Source organism: Squalius cephalus, assembly GCF_949319135.1.
Source record: "Squalius cephalus genome assembly, chromosome: 17".
In the NCBI taxonomy this organism is placed as follows: Eukaryota; Metazoa; Chordata; class Actinopteri; order Cypriniformes; family Leuciscidae; genus Squalius; species Squalius cephalus.
Window position 1 is genome coordinate 4,946,225 of NC_137138.1, and position 20,568 is coordinate 4,966,792.

The 20,568-nt window shown below is 37.6% G+C and overlaps 1 protein-coding gene across 2 annotated transcripts in view; it reads right to left on the reverse strand.

The window, feature by feature from the left end:
- Positions 1–4,882: 4,882 nt before the first annotated feature.
- zbtb7c (zinc finger and BTB domain containing 7C) overlaps positions 4,883–20,568 on the reverse strand; it is a 28,041-nt gene continuing 12,355 nt past the window's right edge. Inside the window, exons 1-3 of one of the 2 annotated variants that reach the window (XM_079847595.1) lie at positions 20,116–20,197; positions 11,022–12,333; positions 4,883–6,594 (exon numbers count right to left, since the gene is read on the reverse strand). In XM_079847595.1, coding sequence (XP_079703721.1) covers positions 6,051–6,594; positions 11,022–12,319 — 1,842 coding nt within the window. In that variant the 5' untranslated portion in view covers positions 12,320–12,333; positions 20,116–20,197 and the 3' untranslated portion in view covers positions 4,883–6,050. Of the gene's footprint in view, positions 6,595–11,021; positions 12,334–20,115; positions 20,198–20,568 lie in introns of those variants that run through there. The other variant, XM_079847594.1, reaches the window with a different exon arrangement.

Below are 20,568 nucleotides of genomic sequence, written 5' to 3' on the forward strand. Positions count from 1 at the left end.
AGTCTAACGTTAGCGGGTTTGGAACAACACCATCGAGGGTGAGTAAATGAGGACAGAATTTTCATTTTTGGGTGAACTAACGTTATTGATAGACATGTTTAATTATTCACATATTTGGTTATAGAAATATTTAAAAACTAGCCTATTTTTTATGACCACGTTTGCAGTTAATTCAAATATTGTGTTGTACTCATATTTTCATTCTATATAGATGTACTACATGCACAACAACACAGTTTTACTCCCTTTTTACAGAGTTCTTTTACTAACGTTAGATTCAAATGCGTAATTTATCAGTTCTCCCGGAAGATCCGGTTCAAAATAACGATTCAATTTGGGATTGATTCACTTGACTCGGTGGAAAGTAAACATGTGCAGGTTGAAAGGCAAGAAGTAAAAAATTTGCATTGCAAAATCAACAGATTCGTTGTGGATGGAGGGCAGTTCTGGATGTCCACAACTCAATTTCACCTACGACAGGTGAGGTTAATTAACTAAATTAGCAGAATGCTGCACAGATGGAAAAATACGGTTCAAAATCAAAGAACACGTGTCCAACACGCTGTCAGAATAAAACAATTACGACAACCATTAGGGGTTCAATTAGCATCGGACTAATTTATATAGACTACGAAACAAGCTAAACATGAACGACGTGTTACGACGTTTACAAGTATATGTGAAATGTTTTTAAAGTAGGATCGCTCGCTATTTTACAATAGATTAATTTAACTCTCCGTTAAAAGTATTAATCTTTCTGAGCACCAAGTTGATTTTCACAATTACTTTTAATGACTGAAATTAATTATCGCTAGTGTATACACAGCATCTCAAACTGACCCTTAATTCAATGAAGTTCTTAATGCTACCATTAAAACCATAATGTTCTTTGAGAACAAATTAGTTAATTAATTATCTTGAATAAATCTTGAATAAAATACACATTTCAATTGTGTGTACAAAATATATATTGTACGTGCCACACATACCCAACGTGCAAGGTTTTAAAATTATCTTTTTCAACCACTTGCCAATACAAATTATTTTAAGTTACTGGCCATTCAGAAATTCTACTAGCCAAAAAAGAAGAAGAAATGAACCAGATAAGCTACGTCACAGCTTATATACATACATACATACATACATACATACACACACACAAACAATTTTTATTTCAAATATAAAAAGTACAATTTGGATTTCATACATTAATTTCTTATTCAAACAAAATCCTGTCATCAAGCAAACTCCACCCTTCCTCATTCATTCTCATTCATTCTCATCCTTTTTACCAAAAATGTGTTTTAGGTGGACAGATCAATACAGTACAAAGAACATGACTCTGAATTTTAGTATTGCTTCCTATATGAGGATCCTTTTTCAAATACAAGGTCAATATTGATTTTCTCTAACGACAAAACAACAAATTATCCGTGAATTTAAATGGAACTAAGCTTTAGGAGCTTTCCATCTTTACTCTCCTCCCTGTTACATTGCATTCAGAGATCGACTATTTTTGACTGTCAAAATGCCGGCGGACACAGCTACAGTGAATTGTTCAAAACCTTTCTTTGTAGTAAACTCTGTGTACACAAACAATGTTCTCAATGCTGGAGTTCATGTGTAGAGCCCCTGGTGATACTTCCAGCAAAGTTTCATGTTGTGTCGAGCCTTCTTAGTGTTTTAAAAATAGCTATTTTTGATGCTATCATAGAAGTGCCCCAAGCACTCCCATTCAAAAGGCAATTTGACCGAAAACGAAAATACGGTCAAACTTAAAAGTGGCGTTTCCATTATAATTTTGCTTTTAAACGAAAGTTTGCCTCGGGTAGATTAACAAAAAGACCCTAGGTTGCATTTTGGCGAGAGTTACCCTTTAACTGGCCCTCACGTTCCCCAGACCTGAATTCAATTGAGAACCTCTGGGACATGTTGCAAGGAGAGCTGGACAGGGCTGTGGAAGGGCAACAACCCAGCAGCAGGACCGGTATCTGCGAGGAGGAACAGGAGGAGCACTGCTAGAGCCCCACAAAATGACCTCCAGCAGGCTAGTGGTGTGCATGCTTCTGACCAAACTGTCAGAAACAGACTCCATGAGGCTGGCATGAGGGCCTGATGTCTTCTGGTGGGACCTGTGCTCACAGTCACAGCACCGTACAGCTTGATTGGTATTTGCCAGAGAACACCAGAATTGGCAGGTCTGCCATTGGCGCCCCAACGAGAGGGGAACGTGAGGGCCTTGCAGGGAGAATAACGTTCCCCACAGCATCTCCAGACTCTTTCACGTCTGTCATGTGTGCTCGGTGCGAACCTGCTCTAATTCGTGAAGAGAACGGGGTGCCAATGGCAGAACTGCCAAGTCTGGTGTTCTCTGTTCCTCCTCGCAGAGACCGGTCCTGCTGCTGGGTTGTTGCCTTTCTGCGGTGACTGGGGACTGGTTTGATAATGTTGTCATCTGTACAAAGAAAAAACGTTTCCGTTTGTATAGCACATGGTTGTTGTGTAAACTTACCCTGATTCTCAAATTACTTATGCTTCCTAACTGGACAGATTGATATCCCTGAAGCTTAATTGACTTGGGCTGCATCTGAAAACTTGGGCAGCTGACTTGTTTTCTTTCTGCCCTATCAAGGCAATGACTTTGAAGGCAGCGTTTGTGCATGAAGGCACCTCATGAAACTGATTTTATACAGACTGTTCTAAGGTAGTGTAACAGTTTAATTATATTCAGTAAAATGGGGAGAGCTTTTTAATTACTACGAATATTGAATTACTTCAATAGTAATTCCTCACTAGAAATTACATCAAAAGTGGAGAACTTCAAAAACATACATTTACACACAAAACTGACCACCTACTGAAACTTTCAGATGTCATCAGAAAGCACAGGATTGTGGGATATCAAGGGCAGTGAAGGATACATCTTTGCTGCCTTCAAAAATCAATCAGATGAAGTTATTTTAGCGGGAGACAGGAAGTGAAGCTAACAGTGAATTCGGACGTGCCTAATGCCTTCCTACCTTGAAATGCATCTTCCGAAGGCAGCATTTTTAAGATTTTTGGACTCAGCCATAGTGTTATACTGTGATGATTTGGTGTTCCCTTAATTTTTCAACTATATATATATACATATGTATATATGTGTGTGTGTGTGTACAGGCAGGAACAGTGTGGGTGAAAATGTGTTTGAAGATAAAGAACTTTATCTTTTTTTGTTATGTGCATCTCATCCTCATTTCCTTTAGAGGGCGCTAGATATCAGTGAAAGAGGTGGCCACCTAAATAAAGGCATATAAAATGCATTAATTGGTTATGATTTTAGGACTTCATTTGGTGTAATTGTGAATGAGCCATTTTCAACTTAAACATTGAGCCACTGTCACAAATTAAGACTAAAGTAATGATTAAAGATTAGATTACAGCAATCTAATGCAAAATAGTAAGCTTATTATAAAATATTTTAAAAAGACATTCAAGTAATTTGTAATCAACAATGGTGCAGACATTCAATTCAAATTAAGGGTCAGTTTGAGATGCTGATCCAAAACTAGCAGCAAACACACAATGCAAGTAATTTCAGACATTAAAAGGAATGGTGACCATAAACTTGGTGCTCAGAGAGATTAAAATGGAAAATGGCGATCCTACTTTAAATTCCTTCATAATGCAAGACGGCATTAGTATGTGTTTGGGAAACTGGCTCATACTGAAGCGCAGTTAGAGCGTGTGGGTTTAGATTACTCACAGAGATGGTTAATTGTGCCAGAGAGGGCTGTCAGTCGGATCCTCACCGCCTTGTGTCATAACAAACTACCACATGCTATGATTTCAGAGTAATTTTAGGTTGAGGTAAGTTAGCCGTTAAAGAGCTGGTGCATCATCCAGAAAGCTGGACGTTTAGGAGGGAGAACAATTCATGGTCTTGAGTATGGCACTTAACGTTAAAATACTCTAAAGAGACGGTTAATGCACTTGACCTCACGGCGTTTCTCATCGGTGTGGATAAAAGCTTCTCTAAATGACCCAGTTCTGAAGTTCAGCGTTGGCCTTTGTCAGATTTCCAAGAAAGCAATGAGCACAAAAAGAAAAAAGCTTTTTTATTTTATTTTTTTTATTGTATTCCAGTTCTTGAATTAATTTGATTCCGTTTATCAGGGATTAATCTAATATACAAATAACACACATATTTATAAAAAATGACTTTCACTGAAATTGTCATTGTACGGAGCCTCTAGAGGGACATGGTGGTGAAAAAAAAAATATTTCAATGATTTTGCGATCCTCCGAGAAACTTTGCGCAAAAGTATTGTAATATATTTCTTTCTCCCATCTCATTTTTTGTTCTTCACCACGTCCCTTTAGGAGCTGCTTATTACTGGGTTAAAGAGGAGTAAAGTGCATATCTCAGACATGTTCTGTGATATTCTTTTTGTATGTTTTTAAATCTTTAATAAAAAGCAATATATCGTAACCAATATTAAAACATCATCAAACAAATAGTGCAAGTAAGTTCCCACCAGCAGCCACAGAAGGGCTTCGTATATATATATATATATATATATATATATATATATATATATATATATATATATATATATATACACAAATCTTTAATCACCTTCATTGTACATGGCCATTGAAACATCTTTGCATTTTGCACACCAAGATAAAAACATTTTAAATGCCTTGTCAAGTGCAGAGAAATTAAATTGTCATGTCAATTCTCATCTTGAGTCCTTGTACGGTGGCTCTTGGGTTGTTAGACTGGTGTTTTGTTTTGTGGGTGTTTTAGAAGAAAGTCCTGAAGGGGAAAATCAGTGTGTGAGTTTGTATCTGTTAAAAGCTTTTTATTTCAGAATTGTTTTGAGGGTTTGATGTCAGATATCGTATTCTGCTTCGACACACATTCTCTCTTGAAAAACACGCCCCCTCTTCAGATAAACCAGAACACAAACGTGTTAGTGTCTTACAAAACCTCTTAGTAAAATATAGCCAAGGCTTATTTAAATATGCATAAATAGCATGAAAATATTTTTGTTTCGGTTTAACCGATGCTGAATTATTCTAGCCATTCAGATATGAAAGTTGTGGACATTTCCCCCCCCGTTTTAGTTTCCTGTACCTCCAAGACACTTCATATGTGAAAAGAAAGACTGCTTTGCAAAAGAGGTGAAAACATTGGATTTCAAGTTTGTTTTTTAACAACACATCTTTGGATGTTTTACAATGTTCAGTATAGAAATACCTACGATAATGAACAATTCCACCATAGAACCTGAAAGCCATCTATACAAATTATTATTTTTAAATGTTGCAGACAAGAGCGTTCAGTTTAATCAGGGGTTGATTGAGATGCACAATATAAATAATTTCAATCCTGAAAGTTATTATGAGAAAAATAGCTTGCATTATTTGCACATTACTGCAGATTGGTTTGACATCTTATTTTGGTTGTAAAAAAGTTTTTATTTTTTGTGCGTGTTAAAAATGCTTTCCAATTCCTGAGACGTTTTCTGATTAATCTGTCTTTGTGGTTTCTGTTGTAATTCTAATAATGTAACCACTTTTGTATTTTGCATAGTGGATGTACAATGTGTAGGTTTGTAATTATTCCCTGTCTTCAGGATTTAGATTTACTGCAAACATTAGAGAACCATTGTCAGATAATGCAATGCAAAACATCAAAGCTTCTAGCTTATTTCAGCAGGACGTATTTTTCTTTCAGCATACCTGATTGTCAATTTTTTTGCATTCAATTTTCACATACTCCATTGCACTGAACAGTCTATGAGCATATCACCATTGTTAGCAAACGCTGAAGCATCAAAAACAGCTTTAACAAAAAAGCACATCCAAATCTAGTCATTTAAAAAGTTTTTAAAATCCCTGTCATCCCATTGGAAGCTGACTTATGAAACGAACGAACATACGAACGAAAAAAAAAAGTAATTCTTTTATTTTTAATATTACAGAGTCTGAACCCGAGACTTCTCCGAAGCGAGCAGCTGTTTCAAGCTGAGCCAATCAGAGCTCAGGAATTAACGGAAAAGTCACTTTGCGGCTTCGGGAATGGGCGGGGCTCGTTCCAGTCTCACGGCCCAGGGGTCAGAGGGCGCCGAATAAAAGGGCGGGTGGGGCAGAACGTCTTCCGTGGCCATAGCGAAAGCGAACACGCCCCGCTTCCTATTCACGTCCTCTGAGATGATCTTCCTGTCAGTCTCCCGGCTGTCGTCCACGTCCTCCATCGTTTTCCCTCCCGGAGGCTGCTGTTTCTCAGCCCGCTGAGCCAGCAGAGGGGTTTGGAGGGCGTTGGGATCCTGGGGGAAGAGGAAGTTGGTGGCCCTCCAGGCGGAGGGCTTTCGGCCCCGTCGCGGGCGCGAGACACGGCAGCTCTGACGCTTGATGTGCCGGTGCAGGTGGTCGGAGCGCGTGAAGCTCTTGTAGCAGTGCTCGCACTGGTACGGCCGAACGCCCGTGTGGATGCGCAAGTGGTTCTTCAGGTCGTAGTTGTGAACGAACTTGGAGTTGCAGTGCAGGCAGATGTAGGGCCTCTCGCCGGTGTGCTTACGCATGTGAATCTTCAGTTTGTCTTGCCTGAAAAAGAGTAAGACGGCGATTAAGTTTGAGGTTATCTTGTATACTTGTAAGATGCACCAGGTAGTTTTTCCCAAGGAGCAAAAAGGGGTGCAATGAAAATGTATAATGTGTTTTTTCTTAATAAAGGAATACAAGGAGACATTTACAAGCAAAATTATTTATTATATAATATGTAAGTTATTAAAATACAAAAAATACACTAGGTTTTTAAATATTTCCATTTCAAACTTTATTTATTTAACAGTAATTATTGTTAAGATACTACTAAAATCTATGTATTGAATAATATGTGTTAAATAATGCTCTTAACTCTTTCCCCGCCATTGACGGGAATTTTCCAGCTTTCCGTGTTTTCACTGTTATACGGTTGGGGGCGCTATTACGAATCTTCTGAAAGAATGCTGAATCTCCTGATCAAAAAACGCAGGCGAAAAGCAGCAGAAACAAGCAATAAAAGCATTGCTTATGCACGTTGTAGTCTTTGAGAGAGAGAAAAAACAAGCTTTTTTTAGCTTTTTTTTAATGAAATTAACCCACATTCAAGAGTTGATTAAAAAAAAGAAGGTATAAAGCTAGAATAAAATGTTATTGTTGTTTAAAAGCAGAGTTTCTGTTCTTTCTTTTGATATATATATATATATATTAGGCTTGGCGCGATAGTCGGTGTTACCGGTGTTACACGGTGTTCAGTCGCAACACCGGTTTCATCACTTTGCAGCACCGCAAAAAAAAATGTTTTAAAGCAATTACGCAGTATCCATATTTTCTGTCTCCAGTTGCGTTGTATGATCACGCTCAACCATTCAAGCGTGACAAAACAAGAGACCGCGCTGTAAGTCCTGCCTATTACACACGCACACATACATACACACACACACACACACACACACGAAAAAGACGCGCGTCGTCAGTATCGAGTTCTCTTTTCGGCCTTGAACAAGGATTGGTATACCGGTAGCCTAATAATCATGAATGCACTCTCTTGTGTGCATGAATTAATCTTTTAACACATCTCCGGCGAACTTTTCACGCAAAAGAAAAACTCTTCATAAAGCGCAGTGAAATTCATGTGGCGTTTTCTGTTGGAACGAGGTTGTTCGTTAAATTCACACGAGCTCTAAACGAATGCGAGACTGCTGCGATTAGTCAAAATTTATTAATGAAACAACATCAGAGGGAATAGTTTCTTTAATGTATTTTTTCTTTTATTTTTTACCGGTTGGCCGGTCACACGGCTTTCATAGTTTACAGTTAGGCTAGTGCGGAGACCAGGGCCGGGTTTCCCGATAACGATGTATCTAAGCTCTTAAGAGCGTTCTCTATGTGCAAGGTTACGCTCGTCACACGCCGCAATTCCACACGCGTTTCCCAAAAATGCACTTAACATGAATGCGCGAGAACGCGTTCCTGCTACTTAAGAGTCGCTGTCCATTCGCGAAGTGCTGAAACGTAACCTTACATATTCTTATTCTTTTTAATAAACGTTTTATGTTTAATATAAGCGTTTGCGTTTTTCAAGAATAATAACGAACCCACCATTCAAACACTGTGGTTGAATCCGAAATCGCGCCCTATACCCTCAAATAGGGCGTTATTGTTCTCAACATGATCTCAAGCAGTGAAAAATAGAGGACACTGACAACGCGCTGAAAGACAGGACCAAGCAGGTAATATTTAATATGAAACAAAGTCTCAACTTTCAAATTTGGTCAGTCAAACAAAAATAAAATAGGCCTACCGTTTTTTGGCTCTTTAATGTGTTGTGACAGATTGCCTCAGTTAAAGCAAGTTCAAATCCTCCGAAGTTAATCAATAACTCTTCTGACTGCTTTGTCGCACAAAAATGGTGGAATTTGATTGGTCAGATCGCATGTCAATCAAACTCAATACGAATGATGAATTGACGCCATGTAAAAAAAAAAAAATTTACGTCACTCTATACCCCCCACTCCCACGATGAAACCGGTAATACCGGTGTTGTCACAAGTCGATTAACCGGTGGGAGAATATTATCACCGTCACATCTCTAATATATATATATATATATATATATATATATATTGTTAAAAATATTCTGGGGGCCATGAAAGTTTTGTGAAAATTATCAAAAACTTGCCGGTGGCTGGCAACTTTTAAAAACAAACCTCTGGCGGGGAAAGAGTTAATCTTTCATTTCTGTGACGGAGCAGCTCAGACAGAAGCGTTTACGTTAAATAAAAATTTCAGATGCAGTTTATTGCGTAACCAGAATATCAATAATGAACTGTAAAATCAATTATGCATAATGTGTTAGTTTTTATTATAAAGAAGCCTGAAATGCGCCAGGACTCTTATCTTAAAATGTCGCTGGCGATAAAATATGCTTATCTGAAACGTATTACAATATAAGCACCATAAAGTAAACATTGCTTGAGATCTACTGTTGATGAATTATGACAATCTATTATTTAATTCAATCATCACCTTTTGCTTTTTAAAAATCTCTTTGTATTGTGATTCCTGTTTTGTCCCTCCCCAAATGTAAGACCTTTTAAAATAATTAGGATGTTTGTTATTCTATTTAAGAAGTTTTATAACATACATTCATACATCTGAGGGTTTTTTTTTTTTTAGTTTTTGAGGACCCATGGGGATTTTTATCCATTTTTTAATATTAAAATGATGATGCACGGGGCAACTTTTTGAGCAATGTTGCCATCAATGGGCATCCAGGCGAGACACAGGGCCCACGACTGATCTAAAGTATCCAGATAGAAATGTGTTGCCCGTTTTCAATGGGAAAGTGCCCGGCTACATAGCTAAAAAAAAAAATCCCCGTCGTCGATCATCACTTTTACACTGTAAAAACTCTTTCTCAAGCGTCTTCGATTGAATATGCATGCAGGAAAACACACAAACAGGTGTGTACGCCTTCATACTTGAAAAGCATACAGTTGCAAGTTGCTCAACAGTCGCAGCCACAGAAGAACTTAAAAAACACGAAAACCGAAACACTCAGGATTTAGTGCTCCTGTTATGTGGTATCCAGATGAGTTATCCAGAAGCTAAAAAAAACTGTGTTTGATCTATTTCTCACTCTAGATCTCACTCATAGAAATTTCATTCCTTTACAGAGCGTTTGAGCCCAAAAGTGAAATGTAGGTCTTATATTAACAGCACCACGCTTTGGCTTTTATTACAGTGTGGAAACCTCGTGCGGCCTTCGACCACAGTGATGCATAAAGTGTTTCACAGCAGGTTTGCCCTTATGATGCTGCTCTAGTTTTCATGTGCCATTTCATTGTTGTAATACCGAAGCTTAGCTGTTCAGCTTCAAAGAGGCTATTTATTCTTGTAGACAGTTAAGTGCAATTTGTTTGAGGGAAAAAGTTACATGACAGCAAGTCAGAATTATTTCTCGTAAATCTGTCATTGTAAAACATTCTTTGCCTTTTTCAATTTGTCTGTTTCTTTTTAGTGAATGTTCACTTTAAAAGAGTTATTCTTGCACTATATATGATTGAATGATGTTAAAAACAGTCCTGAAATGTTAAGGGGGATAGTTCACCCAACTTTTTCATGTTCGTGTGGTTTCGAACGTTTTCAGATGAAGGAAAGTCATACCGATTTGGAACAACATGACGGCAAGTAAATGACAAGTTTTTAGTTAAATTTGTGGGTGAACTATCACTTTAATGGTGTTGTTGCGCATTCACATTGTCTCCATTTCTTCCTATTGTTCCCATCAACAATCGCTATAAATAAAGGTGAAAAAAAAAAAATTATAATAATAATTATAAAAATATAAATAAAAATCGCAAAACTAAAAATAATATAAAATGGTAAATAATAATTATAATACTAGAAGAATACAAAATACACCCACCATAATTCCCATTAACTTAACTTATTAATATAAATAAAACTGGCAAGTTTTTTAATTGTAATTTAATAATAATTTAAATAAAATAAAAATGGTAGATAAAAATTATAAAATTAAATGGTAAATAATATTTGTAATACTTAGAAGTGTATATAAAAATATCACCATAATTTCCATTAACTTTCACTATTAAGTGTCAAAAGTTTAAATTTATTAATAAATGAAATAAAATACAATTATAAATAATACAAATAATAAAATTAAACGTTTAGTAATAATTGTAATTCTATAATAAATTAGAAGTGTATAGAAAAATACAAAATATACTCCACCATAACTCACCCATCAACCTTCACTATAAATAAGTGGCAAAAGTTTTTAAATAGCAAAAAAAATGTTAATTAAGTAAATGATACATAATAAATTTAACAATAATTTTAACAATTAGAAGTGTGTCGAAAAATACAAAGTATTTCTATACTTCCATAGGAATAGTGTCACTTCCTTTATCTTCTCTCATTGACTCTCTTTACTGAAGTTTGCGTCTCTTAACCCGACTCACCTGGTGAAGCGGACCTCACAGATGGTGCACATGTAGGGTTTCTCCCCCGTGTGTGTTCGCATGTGCCTCGGCAGCTTTCCCGCTCCTTGAATCACCTTGTTGCAGATCGGGCACTGCTGTGACGCCTTGGGCTTCATCTTCCTCTCCTCCTCCAGCTGCCACGGAGGAAACAGTGTCCCGAGATGAGAGGCGGACAGAAAACTCAGGTAGGACCGCAAGTCCGCTCCCTCTTTGATCGGGCCGAGAGCGGGGTCAGAGGTTATACCCAAACCTGGACTCATAAAGTCTTTGAGGAAGTCTCTGTGAAGGATAGGGTTCGTGGGTTCATCCTTTAACTCTTCTTTGATGACTTCTTTCTTGACTGCGAGGTCCAGAGGGCTGTTTTCCAGCGAAGCAGTGGGGAAAGGGTGTCGCGGCTCCAGAATCTGAGGATAGCCTGGGAATTCTGCAGCCCACATTGGAGGATAAAAGCCTGGGAGAAGAGGCGAGAATCCAGCTCCTCTTTCCAGGCCTGGCACTTTCGGATACAGCCCCTCTTGAAGCAAGGACTCTATGGAGAAGTCCTTCAGCGCCCGGCCCTCCAATCCCTCCGGCCCTCTGGGTTTCCCAGCACTTGGAGTGTCCAGTTGGCGTCTTTGGGATTCTTGTCCATCCCGGTCCGGGTTCGGCAGCTCTTGTTGTGAGCTGCAGGGTGGGCTGTCCGTTCTCCTGTCCTCACAAACTTTTCTTCCCTCTTGGTTTTCCGCCACATCGCCTTGTGCGGATTTCTCACTATTGTCGTCCTCAAATTCTCCATCTTTCGAGTCAATCTCCTCCTCCATTTCCTCCTCTTCGTCCTCGTCTTCCTCATCATCCCCCTCAAACTCCTCTCCTTCTGCAGGCCCTTCTCCCCCTCCACCCGTGTCCATGATTTCCAAACACACGTTTATGATGCAGGGAATTTCCAGGAGCCTCGCGGCACTCAGGATCTCCTTGACGTTGGATGCGGTCACCGTCAGCGTCGACGTGTACGCGAACTCCAGGATGGCCGTCAGCGATTCCGGCGCTACGAAGTCCAGCTCGTAGATGGCGTGCGGGTTGGCGTCCCGACTGGAGCCGGTGGCCACCGTGAAGAGTTTTTTGAAGTACTGGCTGCAGGCGGCCAGGACTGATCGATGGGTCCGGTACTCCTGATCCCTGACGACTAGGATGACGTCGCACAGAAGCCCGTCCCGCCGCTGCTCGTTGAGACTGCACAGGATATCATTGCTGTGGTTCGGGAAGGGGATTCCGATCAGGTCCTCGTCTGTGTGCGCCATCTTCTCCGGGGAATCTGTGTACGGGTAAAAAGTGAAATTGGTCAGAGCTGCAGTTTGTTATCCTGTCATGCATCAAAATGGCTGGGCGCTAAATCGATATTGATATTTATCATAAAAAACAAATCAGGCATATCAATAATGAACTTTTGAGTAAATTTCGATACAATTAGATGCTAGAATGTCTGCTGGTAGCTCTTCAATACAAACCGCCCTAATAATACAGTAGTCAACATTTGAAGTGGATCAAAACCTTTCATCAAAGTTATACATGAATTTTGAACAATACCCGTTCTTGTCTTATGACAACTTTGATGAACTTTTTTGATCCACTTCAAATGTTGACTACTGTAGTTCAGTTTAACTTGACACTGAATGTACACTAAAAACTGGTGTAGGATTTTCACTTGGATAATTAAATAATTACAAAGAAACGGCAAGTGACACTTTGAATTTAACGTGAAATTTTAAAGTAGAAAGAAGGAAGTAGTATTTTCTTGTAAAACGCACTCCAATAAACTATTTCAATAATCCAATAAAGTTTTATTTGCAACTTTGAAAAAATCTGTTGAAGTATTTTTATTGTTTTTATTATTATGATTTAGGGATAACCAAGATATTTGTTCATCCATGTTTTAATTTATACAGTATACAAGTTATGTTGTGTTGCACCTTATTTGAATAATACAAATGCAGTATTTTGTTGTAAATTAATTGTTATATTTTCAATTGTTTACATTTTAAAAGATTGATTAAATTAATTTCATCAGACACCATTTTTGATGATACCTTTTTATTAAATCATAAAACAGAAATTCAACAGATTTCATTCTAAATTAAAAGGTAGTTTACTCAAAGTTTACTTGTAACAAACATTCATTTTCAAACATGTGGAATGCATTTCCTTCCATGTTAATTGTATAAAATGATTAATATTGATATCAAATGATATGGGGAAAAAATATTGTGACGATATATTTGGCCATATCACCCAGACCTACATTCAAATATTATTGATATACAATGAGATTTGAGTAAAAACGGCTTGTTTTTTCAAAAGTGTGTAACTTGTGTGTGCGTTCACTTTGCGGTTAAAGAGGATGCATCACATCATCAGATAATTAATTAACTCCCATATAGCGTGCAAGGATCAAATCTCAGTTTCTCTCTGATTGCGATCAAACAGCAGTGGCTATTTTGTTGTGTAGGCCTTGACAGATAGGGAAATAAATCAGATTGTTTGCATTGTGAGAAAAGCTGACACTTATCTTTATCACGTTCGGAAAGAAAAGAAGACAAGACGACACAGGAAGGCAAAAGGGGTCAGGCTCTAGTTTCTGCTTTCCACGGGGAAAAAAAGTGTCAGGGCATGAGTAAACGTAACCCACCACCTCCAGTTTTACTCTCGTCGCATGAAAGCTCTGATAACGGTGCTACTTAATTGCAATTACTTTTGATTAATTAACAGGCATGCAATGTTGAATCGTTTGTTTTATTTTTTATAATTATTATTATATTTTAGTCATGTATAGTTTAGAAGTGCACTTCTACTGTACAGTGTCCAACAATAATAAAGAACTTGCAAAGCTATATTTTTCGGACGGCGGATCTCCGTTCAGATGCTCTTAAACTACAGGCCTACATGAATGGAGCCCGAATTGTACCTGCGGATTCCCTGAAATGTTTACTGTGACTTTTTAAGAGGCATTTTGGCAGCATTGTCCTTCATTCATGGCTATGAATAGAGTTTAATCTCAGTGTGTCTCGTCCCCGTGGTCACGGCAGGCATGTGGATGGATGCTTTCATACGTCCCGCCACCACCGAAAGCTGTCGACTGGCGTTCAATGGTCCAAAAACGGCTTCTGGGCCAAAGTAAATGAGCTACTGGTGTTTTCTGGATTTTTTTTTCCTCTTGAACATTGTCTGTCTTTATTCTCTATAACATTGAGCTCAGCACTTACCAATCAGGATTTTAATGTCCCTTCTGCTGTTGCTAGGAGACAGATGCTATAATTACCGTTTGAACATATAGTCAAGTAACACGGAATGTATCTTTTAAATTGAGAGCCTTTTGTTTTAAACAATGTGACCCTTCAGGTAAATATACACATATATATAAATATAGATGCCACAAAAATAATTACTTTGGCCTGTATGAACCAACATGAAATTGGAAATGCAATAATGAATAATTATTATAGATATTGAAGAATATCACATATGTAATATGCCTTGAATTATTTATAAATGATTGTTTTGTTCTTTGCTAATTGTGTATAAATAACATTTTATTTTTTATGATTTTTAAGGGATAGTTCACCCAAAAGTGACAATTTTGTCATTTCTCACCCTCATGTTGTTCCAAACCTGAATTAGTTTCTCTTTTCTGTTGAACACAAAAGATATTTTGAAGAATGTTGGTAAGCAGACAGTTGACGTCTATAGTATTTTTTAAATATATTTTTATAAGTCAATGGGTGCCGTCGACTGTTTGATTACAATACCATCAATCTTTAAAATATCTTCTTTTGTGTTCAACAGAAGAAAGAAACTCATACAGGTTTGGAACAGCTTGAGGGAGAGTAAATGATGACAAAATGTTCATTTTGGGGGAACTATCCCTTTAACCACATGTGTATAATTTACACAAACACTTTAAAAGGTTTAATTGCAGAAAGAAAAAAAAGAGAAAGACAGCGGAAGAGGGAAGGATGAAATCTCATGTCCCCAGAAGTTCCCTGACAGGTTGGGCAAAACTTAACAAAAAAGAAAAAAAAAAACCTCTGCCCCACCCTGGAAAATCCAGCCAAGTTAAATAGGCGTTCAGAGCTAAAAACAACAGTAGAGAGGGAGGGAAAAAAGAAGGAAGAGAGACACAGTGAGGTCTCCCACCCACCCTGGGAGCACATGCGTTTCTCGTCTCCTCTTTTCTCAGTCCGGCCCTCCACACCTCCTCACTCACTCCCATAATTATAGTGTGCGTGTTTGAGGGTCGACTGGCCCCTCCACACACGCTTAGCACTGACTAACTCCTTCAAACCTTGACAGTTCACTCTTTCGCGTGTGCCGACGCATGCTGACGTACCAGAGACTATAGTTGCGCTAATTACTAATACTACATATATCGTACATCTATTGGAAAACCTTTTGTATCATTTTGTCTTAGAACTTCTCGCTAAATTTTGTCTGCAACTTTTCTGTTGTTTTCAATACTGACCGTATACCCTTACATGCAACCTTTTGCATTTTTACCGTTGCACATTGAGCATGTTTATTAAGCCGTTGTCCTTGTTGGTTCCCACCGAGTTGACTGACCCACACACACACCTCAGCGATAGATGCTATCTGAAATCCTGTCGAAACTGTTGATGTGGCACTGCTAGGAAAGAGCATGCTTTAGATTGATATCTGCGACTGGACCGCAGCTCAGTTTGTCCTCCAGACAGACAGAACTTCCTTATTTGCACTTTTTGTTTTAAAATGATTTGATCATTTGTACTCAATTGGAGTGTAGCCTTTGCGGTTTGCTTGTGATGTTTCTAACGATAAGGAAAGACAACGTAATTTTCCACAGAGTGATATTTTATCGTAATGTTCACACGCTGCCAACAACAAATTTCAGCTGTCAGGCGCTCATTATCGTTTCAGTAAATTCCATTTGTTTGACTGTTAATATTAGAAGTGCAGAATAGTGTACCCTAAGAAAACGTATTAAATGTCGTTCGAGCTTATTTATTCTCTCATTCATTAAATATATATATACAGTATATAGTGCATGAGTTTTGTTGTATGAATGTGCTTGCATTTGTATTGTTAAAATATTTCAAACATTTGTTCAGTAAATTTTCTGTGGATTTTAACTCTTTCTTTGAAGTATTTTTGAAGCCTCTGAACAATTTAAAATAATAGAATTATGATTATAAATAAAATAAATTCATTTTTTCAGATGCTTATTAGCTGCATTTTGTTGCAGTGCCAAATCAAATGCCCCGCTTGAGGTTAAAGGATGTTTTTCAGAGATCATCTGAGGATCTGAAAAAAAATGTTCATTGTTTCTTAATCTACACAGTTTGTGGAAAGAGGTGAAGAACGTCTCATAAAATACCCTCACACAGTTCCTTCAGCCTGATAAAATACCACACACTCATTTCAGCACAGAGAAGCGTTTGTGATTTGAAAAAGATGCGTGCATGTGGACCAGTGTTTCCTGCACTGCTATTCAGGAGGAGCATTGCAAAAAAAGCTAGATGTGTTTCTTTGATATTGCGTCGTTGTCCTTGTTGTCAGCTTGCGAAAATGAACATGCAATGAGCACGTTTCAGACTGCTTGATTCACAAAATCATCCGTTTTAACGAATCGGTTAAACCTATTTGTGAATCGGTCTTAATTGAGCAGTTTTGAGTTTGAATTTGTCTGAATGCCTACTTAAAGTGATTAAATAATGGTCATTTATAAGCTCAGTAAAGCCTGTGTGTAGAAATGAACACATGCAGTGTGATTTAAGCATGATCAATAATAACCTTGTTTGCAGATATTTCCTATTTTCATTTTTACATGTTCATGAATTACTAGTTCTGAGTTCGACATCAATCACAATGTGTCATATCTCAAAACATAAATGACACTGTGAGTAAAAACCCAAACTACCCCCTCAGCTCTTTGATTGTTGAAAATAACACACACCTATGTTTGATGTTTGAACTAAATGCATAAGCACACGCAGGCGAACACCTGCTTTGATGATCGTCTTAACTGGGACAAAGACTGTGACTTCAGAATTAATGTAGTGATTTTTCGTTAATGTATTCGTAAGCACCTTTTTTTAAAACACAGTTTTGGGGGTTAAATGCATGCATTCGGTGCACGACGGATGCCTCGTCTAACTTTGTGATGCAAAGATGACCAACTCTTGATATGGTAAAGTTACAACATCTCCTCCAAAAGTTAAAACAGTTCACATTTGTGAGAGATATTTCATCATGGCCTCTTTAGGGAGGCAGGGCTCGAGTCTAAGACAGGAGCGAGCGTGTGTCACGGTGCTCAGACTGCTGGTAAATTGGCTAAATCCAGCCGTGGGTTCGTGGGTCCTGAGGGAGATCATTTAGGGGCCTCACCTGCAGGGGCACCTGTAGGTTTTAGTCTATTAGTGCTTTGCTGAGACTCACGGCCCTGTTTACAGACACATCTGCCTCCCTCCCTCTCGTGCACTCTAGCAACGGCACACCAGTCGCCCAATAGAAGGCTGTGGATTTGAATACCGTTTCTCTCTGCCCTGTAGTGATTTGCATATAATACACAGCAAACTGTTTAATGGTCCTTTGCTTACTGTGAATCTGATATCCATTTCAGTTTAGAATGTGTCAGACATTTGCATGGTTTGTCATGTTTCCACAGTCTGATTAATTACTTTTGTGGTTGTGGAATTCGGTTTTTACATTTGCATTTAATAGTAACATAATTTTTGAGTTTTGTTAATGGGTAGCTGAAGTGATGTCAAGAAGATGTCAAGTAAAAAAATATTTTAAACCAGATTTGTCTGAGTCTTCTTTTTATATATATAGGCTATTTATTTATTTAATTTAAAATACAGTAAAAATCAATAAAAACTATAATTCATTGCACCATTCCAATTTCTGAATTCTTTAACTGCATCAATTTATTCTTAATGTATTAAGAATATATATATATATATATATATATATATATATATATATATATGAACACACTAATAGTTAGGAGTTTGGATTAAGATTTTTGTTTATAATTAAGCTTTTGTTAATGTTTTCTAAAGAAGTCTCTTAGGATCACCATGATAATATTACAATTTAAAATTATTTCTATTCTAATATATTTTAAAATGTAATTTATTCCAGCAAATCTTAATTATATATAATAATAATAATAAAAAAAAATAATAAAAAATCAATGTGCATGTCAGTGTTCAACCACCCTAATGCAAATTGACGACAGACCACAGACTTAAACCGGTCTTTACTAAACCTTGTTTAACGAAGTTAAAGAAAACATAATAAAGTGTGGCGTGAAGGTTTGGCCTCGTGTTTTTTGGCCCTCTCTGAGTTCTTTTAACATTCTGCTATGAATTTGACCCAAATGTTTGAGTTGCTTTTCACCTGTAGACGGATTCACCCGCCAACAGATGAGAACAAACGTAAACCACACTTTAAGAGACTTGTTAAGATTACACACAGGGATTGTGTAATGTCTGCTGTAATTCGTCTGTTTGCTAAATATATGAAGCAAGACCGTACAGACACCTGCATCACACCTGCTACAAACAGTAATTTACACTGTTTTTAATCTGCGTTCAGGCCTCTTCAAACACACAAACACACGTCAACGTTATGCCACCTTTTTAAAAGCTTCAAAAACATATTCAAATGAGTGTCTAAACTTTAGTAATTCTAATGACATTTTGTTTTGCGTTTATGCTTTTGGTGGATTTCGATAAAGCAGATAAAGATCTGTTTTTGGATGATAATGTGAACAGCAAAATTCACAGTCTGACACTTTCGAATCTGATCTGGGCCACTTTTGTGTGGAAACAAATCTGATATGTATCTGATTTTTGCATTGTGACGTCAGTTTTTTTTTTTTTTTTTTTTTACTTCCAACCCCAAATATAGTTCATAAATTGCACTATATGAAGTATCGCAGAAAGATGCCAAATATGTATATAGGTAGATAGATAGATAGATAGATAGATAATATATAATTAATGTATAATAAAGTTTTACTTTATATTTTTATATATGGCCTATAACTATATACTTTTATATATTTTAGGTATATACATGTAATTCATTTTTTACACTTATTTTAAGCAGTGACAGTCACAGTTAAAATGTTTGGCTTAATATATCTTGAAGCAGAAAGTTCTTCTATTTCATATAAAAATGTAATGTGATACAATCCCGGTTAAAAGTTTGGAAACATTAAGGTTTTTGAAAGAAGGCTCACCAAGGCTGCATTTATTTGATCCAAAATACAGTAAAAACAGTAATACTGTGAAATATTATTACAATTTTAAGTGACAGTTTTCTATTTGAATATTAAAATCCTGTGATCAAAGCTGTATTTTCAGCATCATTACTTCAGTCTTCAGTGTCACATGATTTTTTTGTATATTTTAAATTGTAATAATTGTAAAAGTTTTTGATCAGCCTTTGTGAGATTAAGAGACTACTTTCAAAAATGTTTAAAACCTTAATGACCTTTTGACCAGTACTGTATATTTAAAGATGATATGAAAATTGTTTGTTACAATGAATGTAACAAATGTGGGTCGATCATCTGTTTAGATTGATCATTTGAGAAATGAAAAAGTGCACTTTATCTTACAGTGTTGATCAGCCTGTACAGTAAATAACTTAAAGTCATGTTGTGATAACGGAGCACTTTGCTATGCTGCTGTCACACACATCAGAGTCAGCGGTGTCTGGTGTAATTGTCGATTTGCTGTGTCATTACTTGTTTGTGTTAGTTTGCGTTTACAGCGGGCCAAAACTCCACACACTCATTTTCTGGAGACGACATCTAAAGAATGGCCCAAATAATTACATGAGTCATCAAATGACTGCCCACAGACATGCTGTTCTTTACCTGAGATGCACACAAACATCCCCGACGGACACGTACAAACAAACATAAACAGCTTGTACGAGCGCACATGTCAACCACAGACTCAAATATTGTGCGCATTGTGACTCAAACACACACCGAGACAGACTTTCACACATGCAGAACTCTTGAAAACATGGTTAGCAGTAACGCACTCACCCGTCCAGATCCTCAGGTGTGTCTAAGTGTATGTGTGATTTTTATTCCAGGACTAAGTGTGGTCTCAGATCCGAGCCGGTCTCATCTCCGTCTCTGAGGGACACAAAGACGTCTGTCCATCCTCTCTGCCCGAGCGTCTCCTCTCCATTCACAAAAAGCACAGACGAGCATCCAAACTACAAGCCCAAAACAACAGCACACGCGGACAGACTGAGAGGTTTGTGTGGACACTGACAGGAAGGAGGAGAGAGAGAGAGGGAGAGAGAGAGAGAGAGAGAGAGAGAGAGAGAGAGAGAGAGAGAGAGGAGGTGGTGGATCTACTCTAGAGCGGCGATGTAGTTTTTATAGCTGGGTGGGAAGCTCAGGATAATAATACCCATCCTCCTCCACAACACAGTTTAAGCTCAGTATGTAATAAAGCCCATGGTGCACAAACCCTCTGATTTGGGGTCA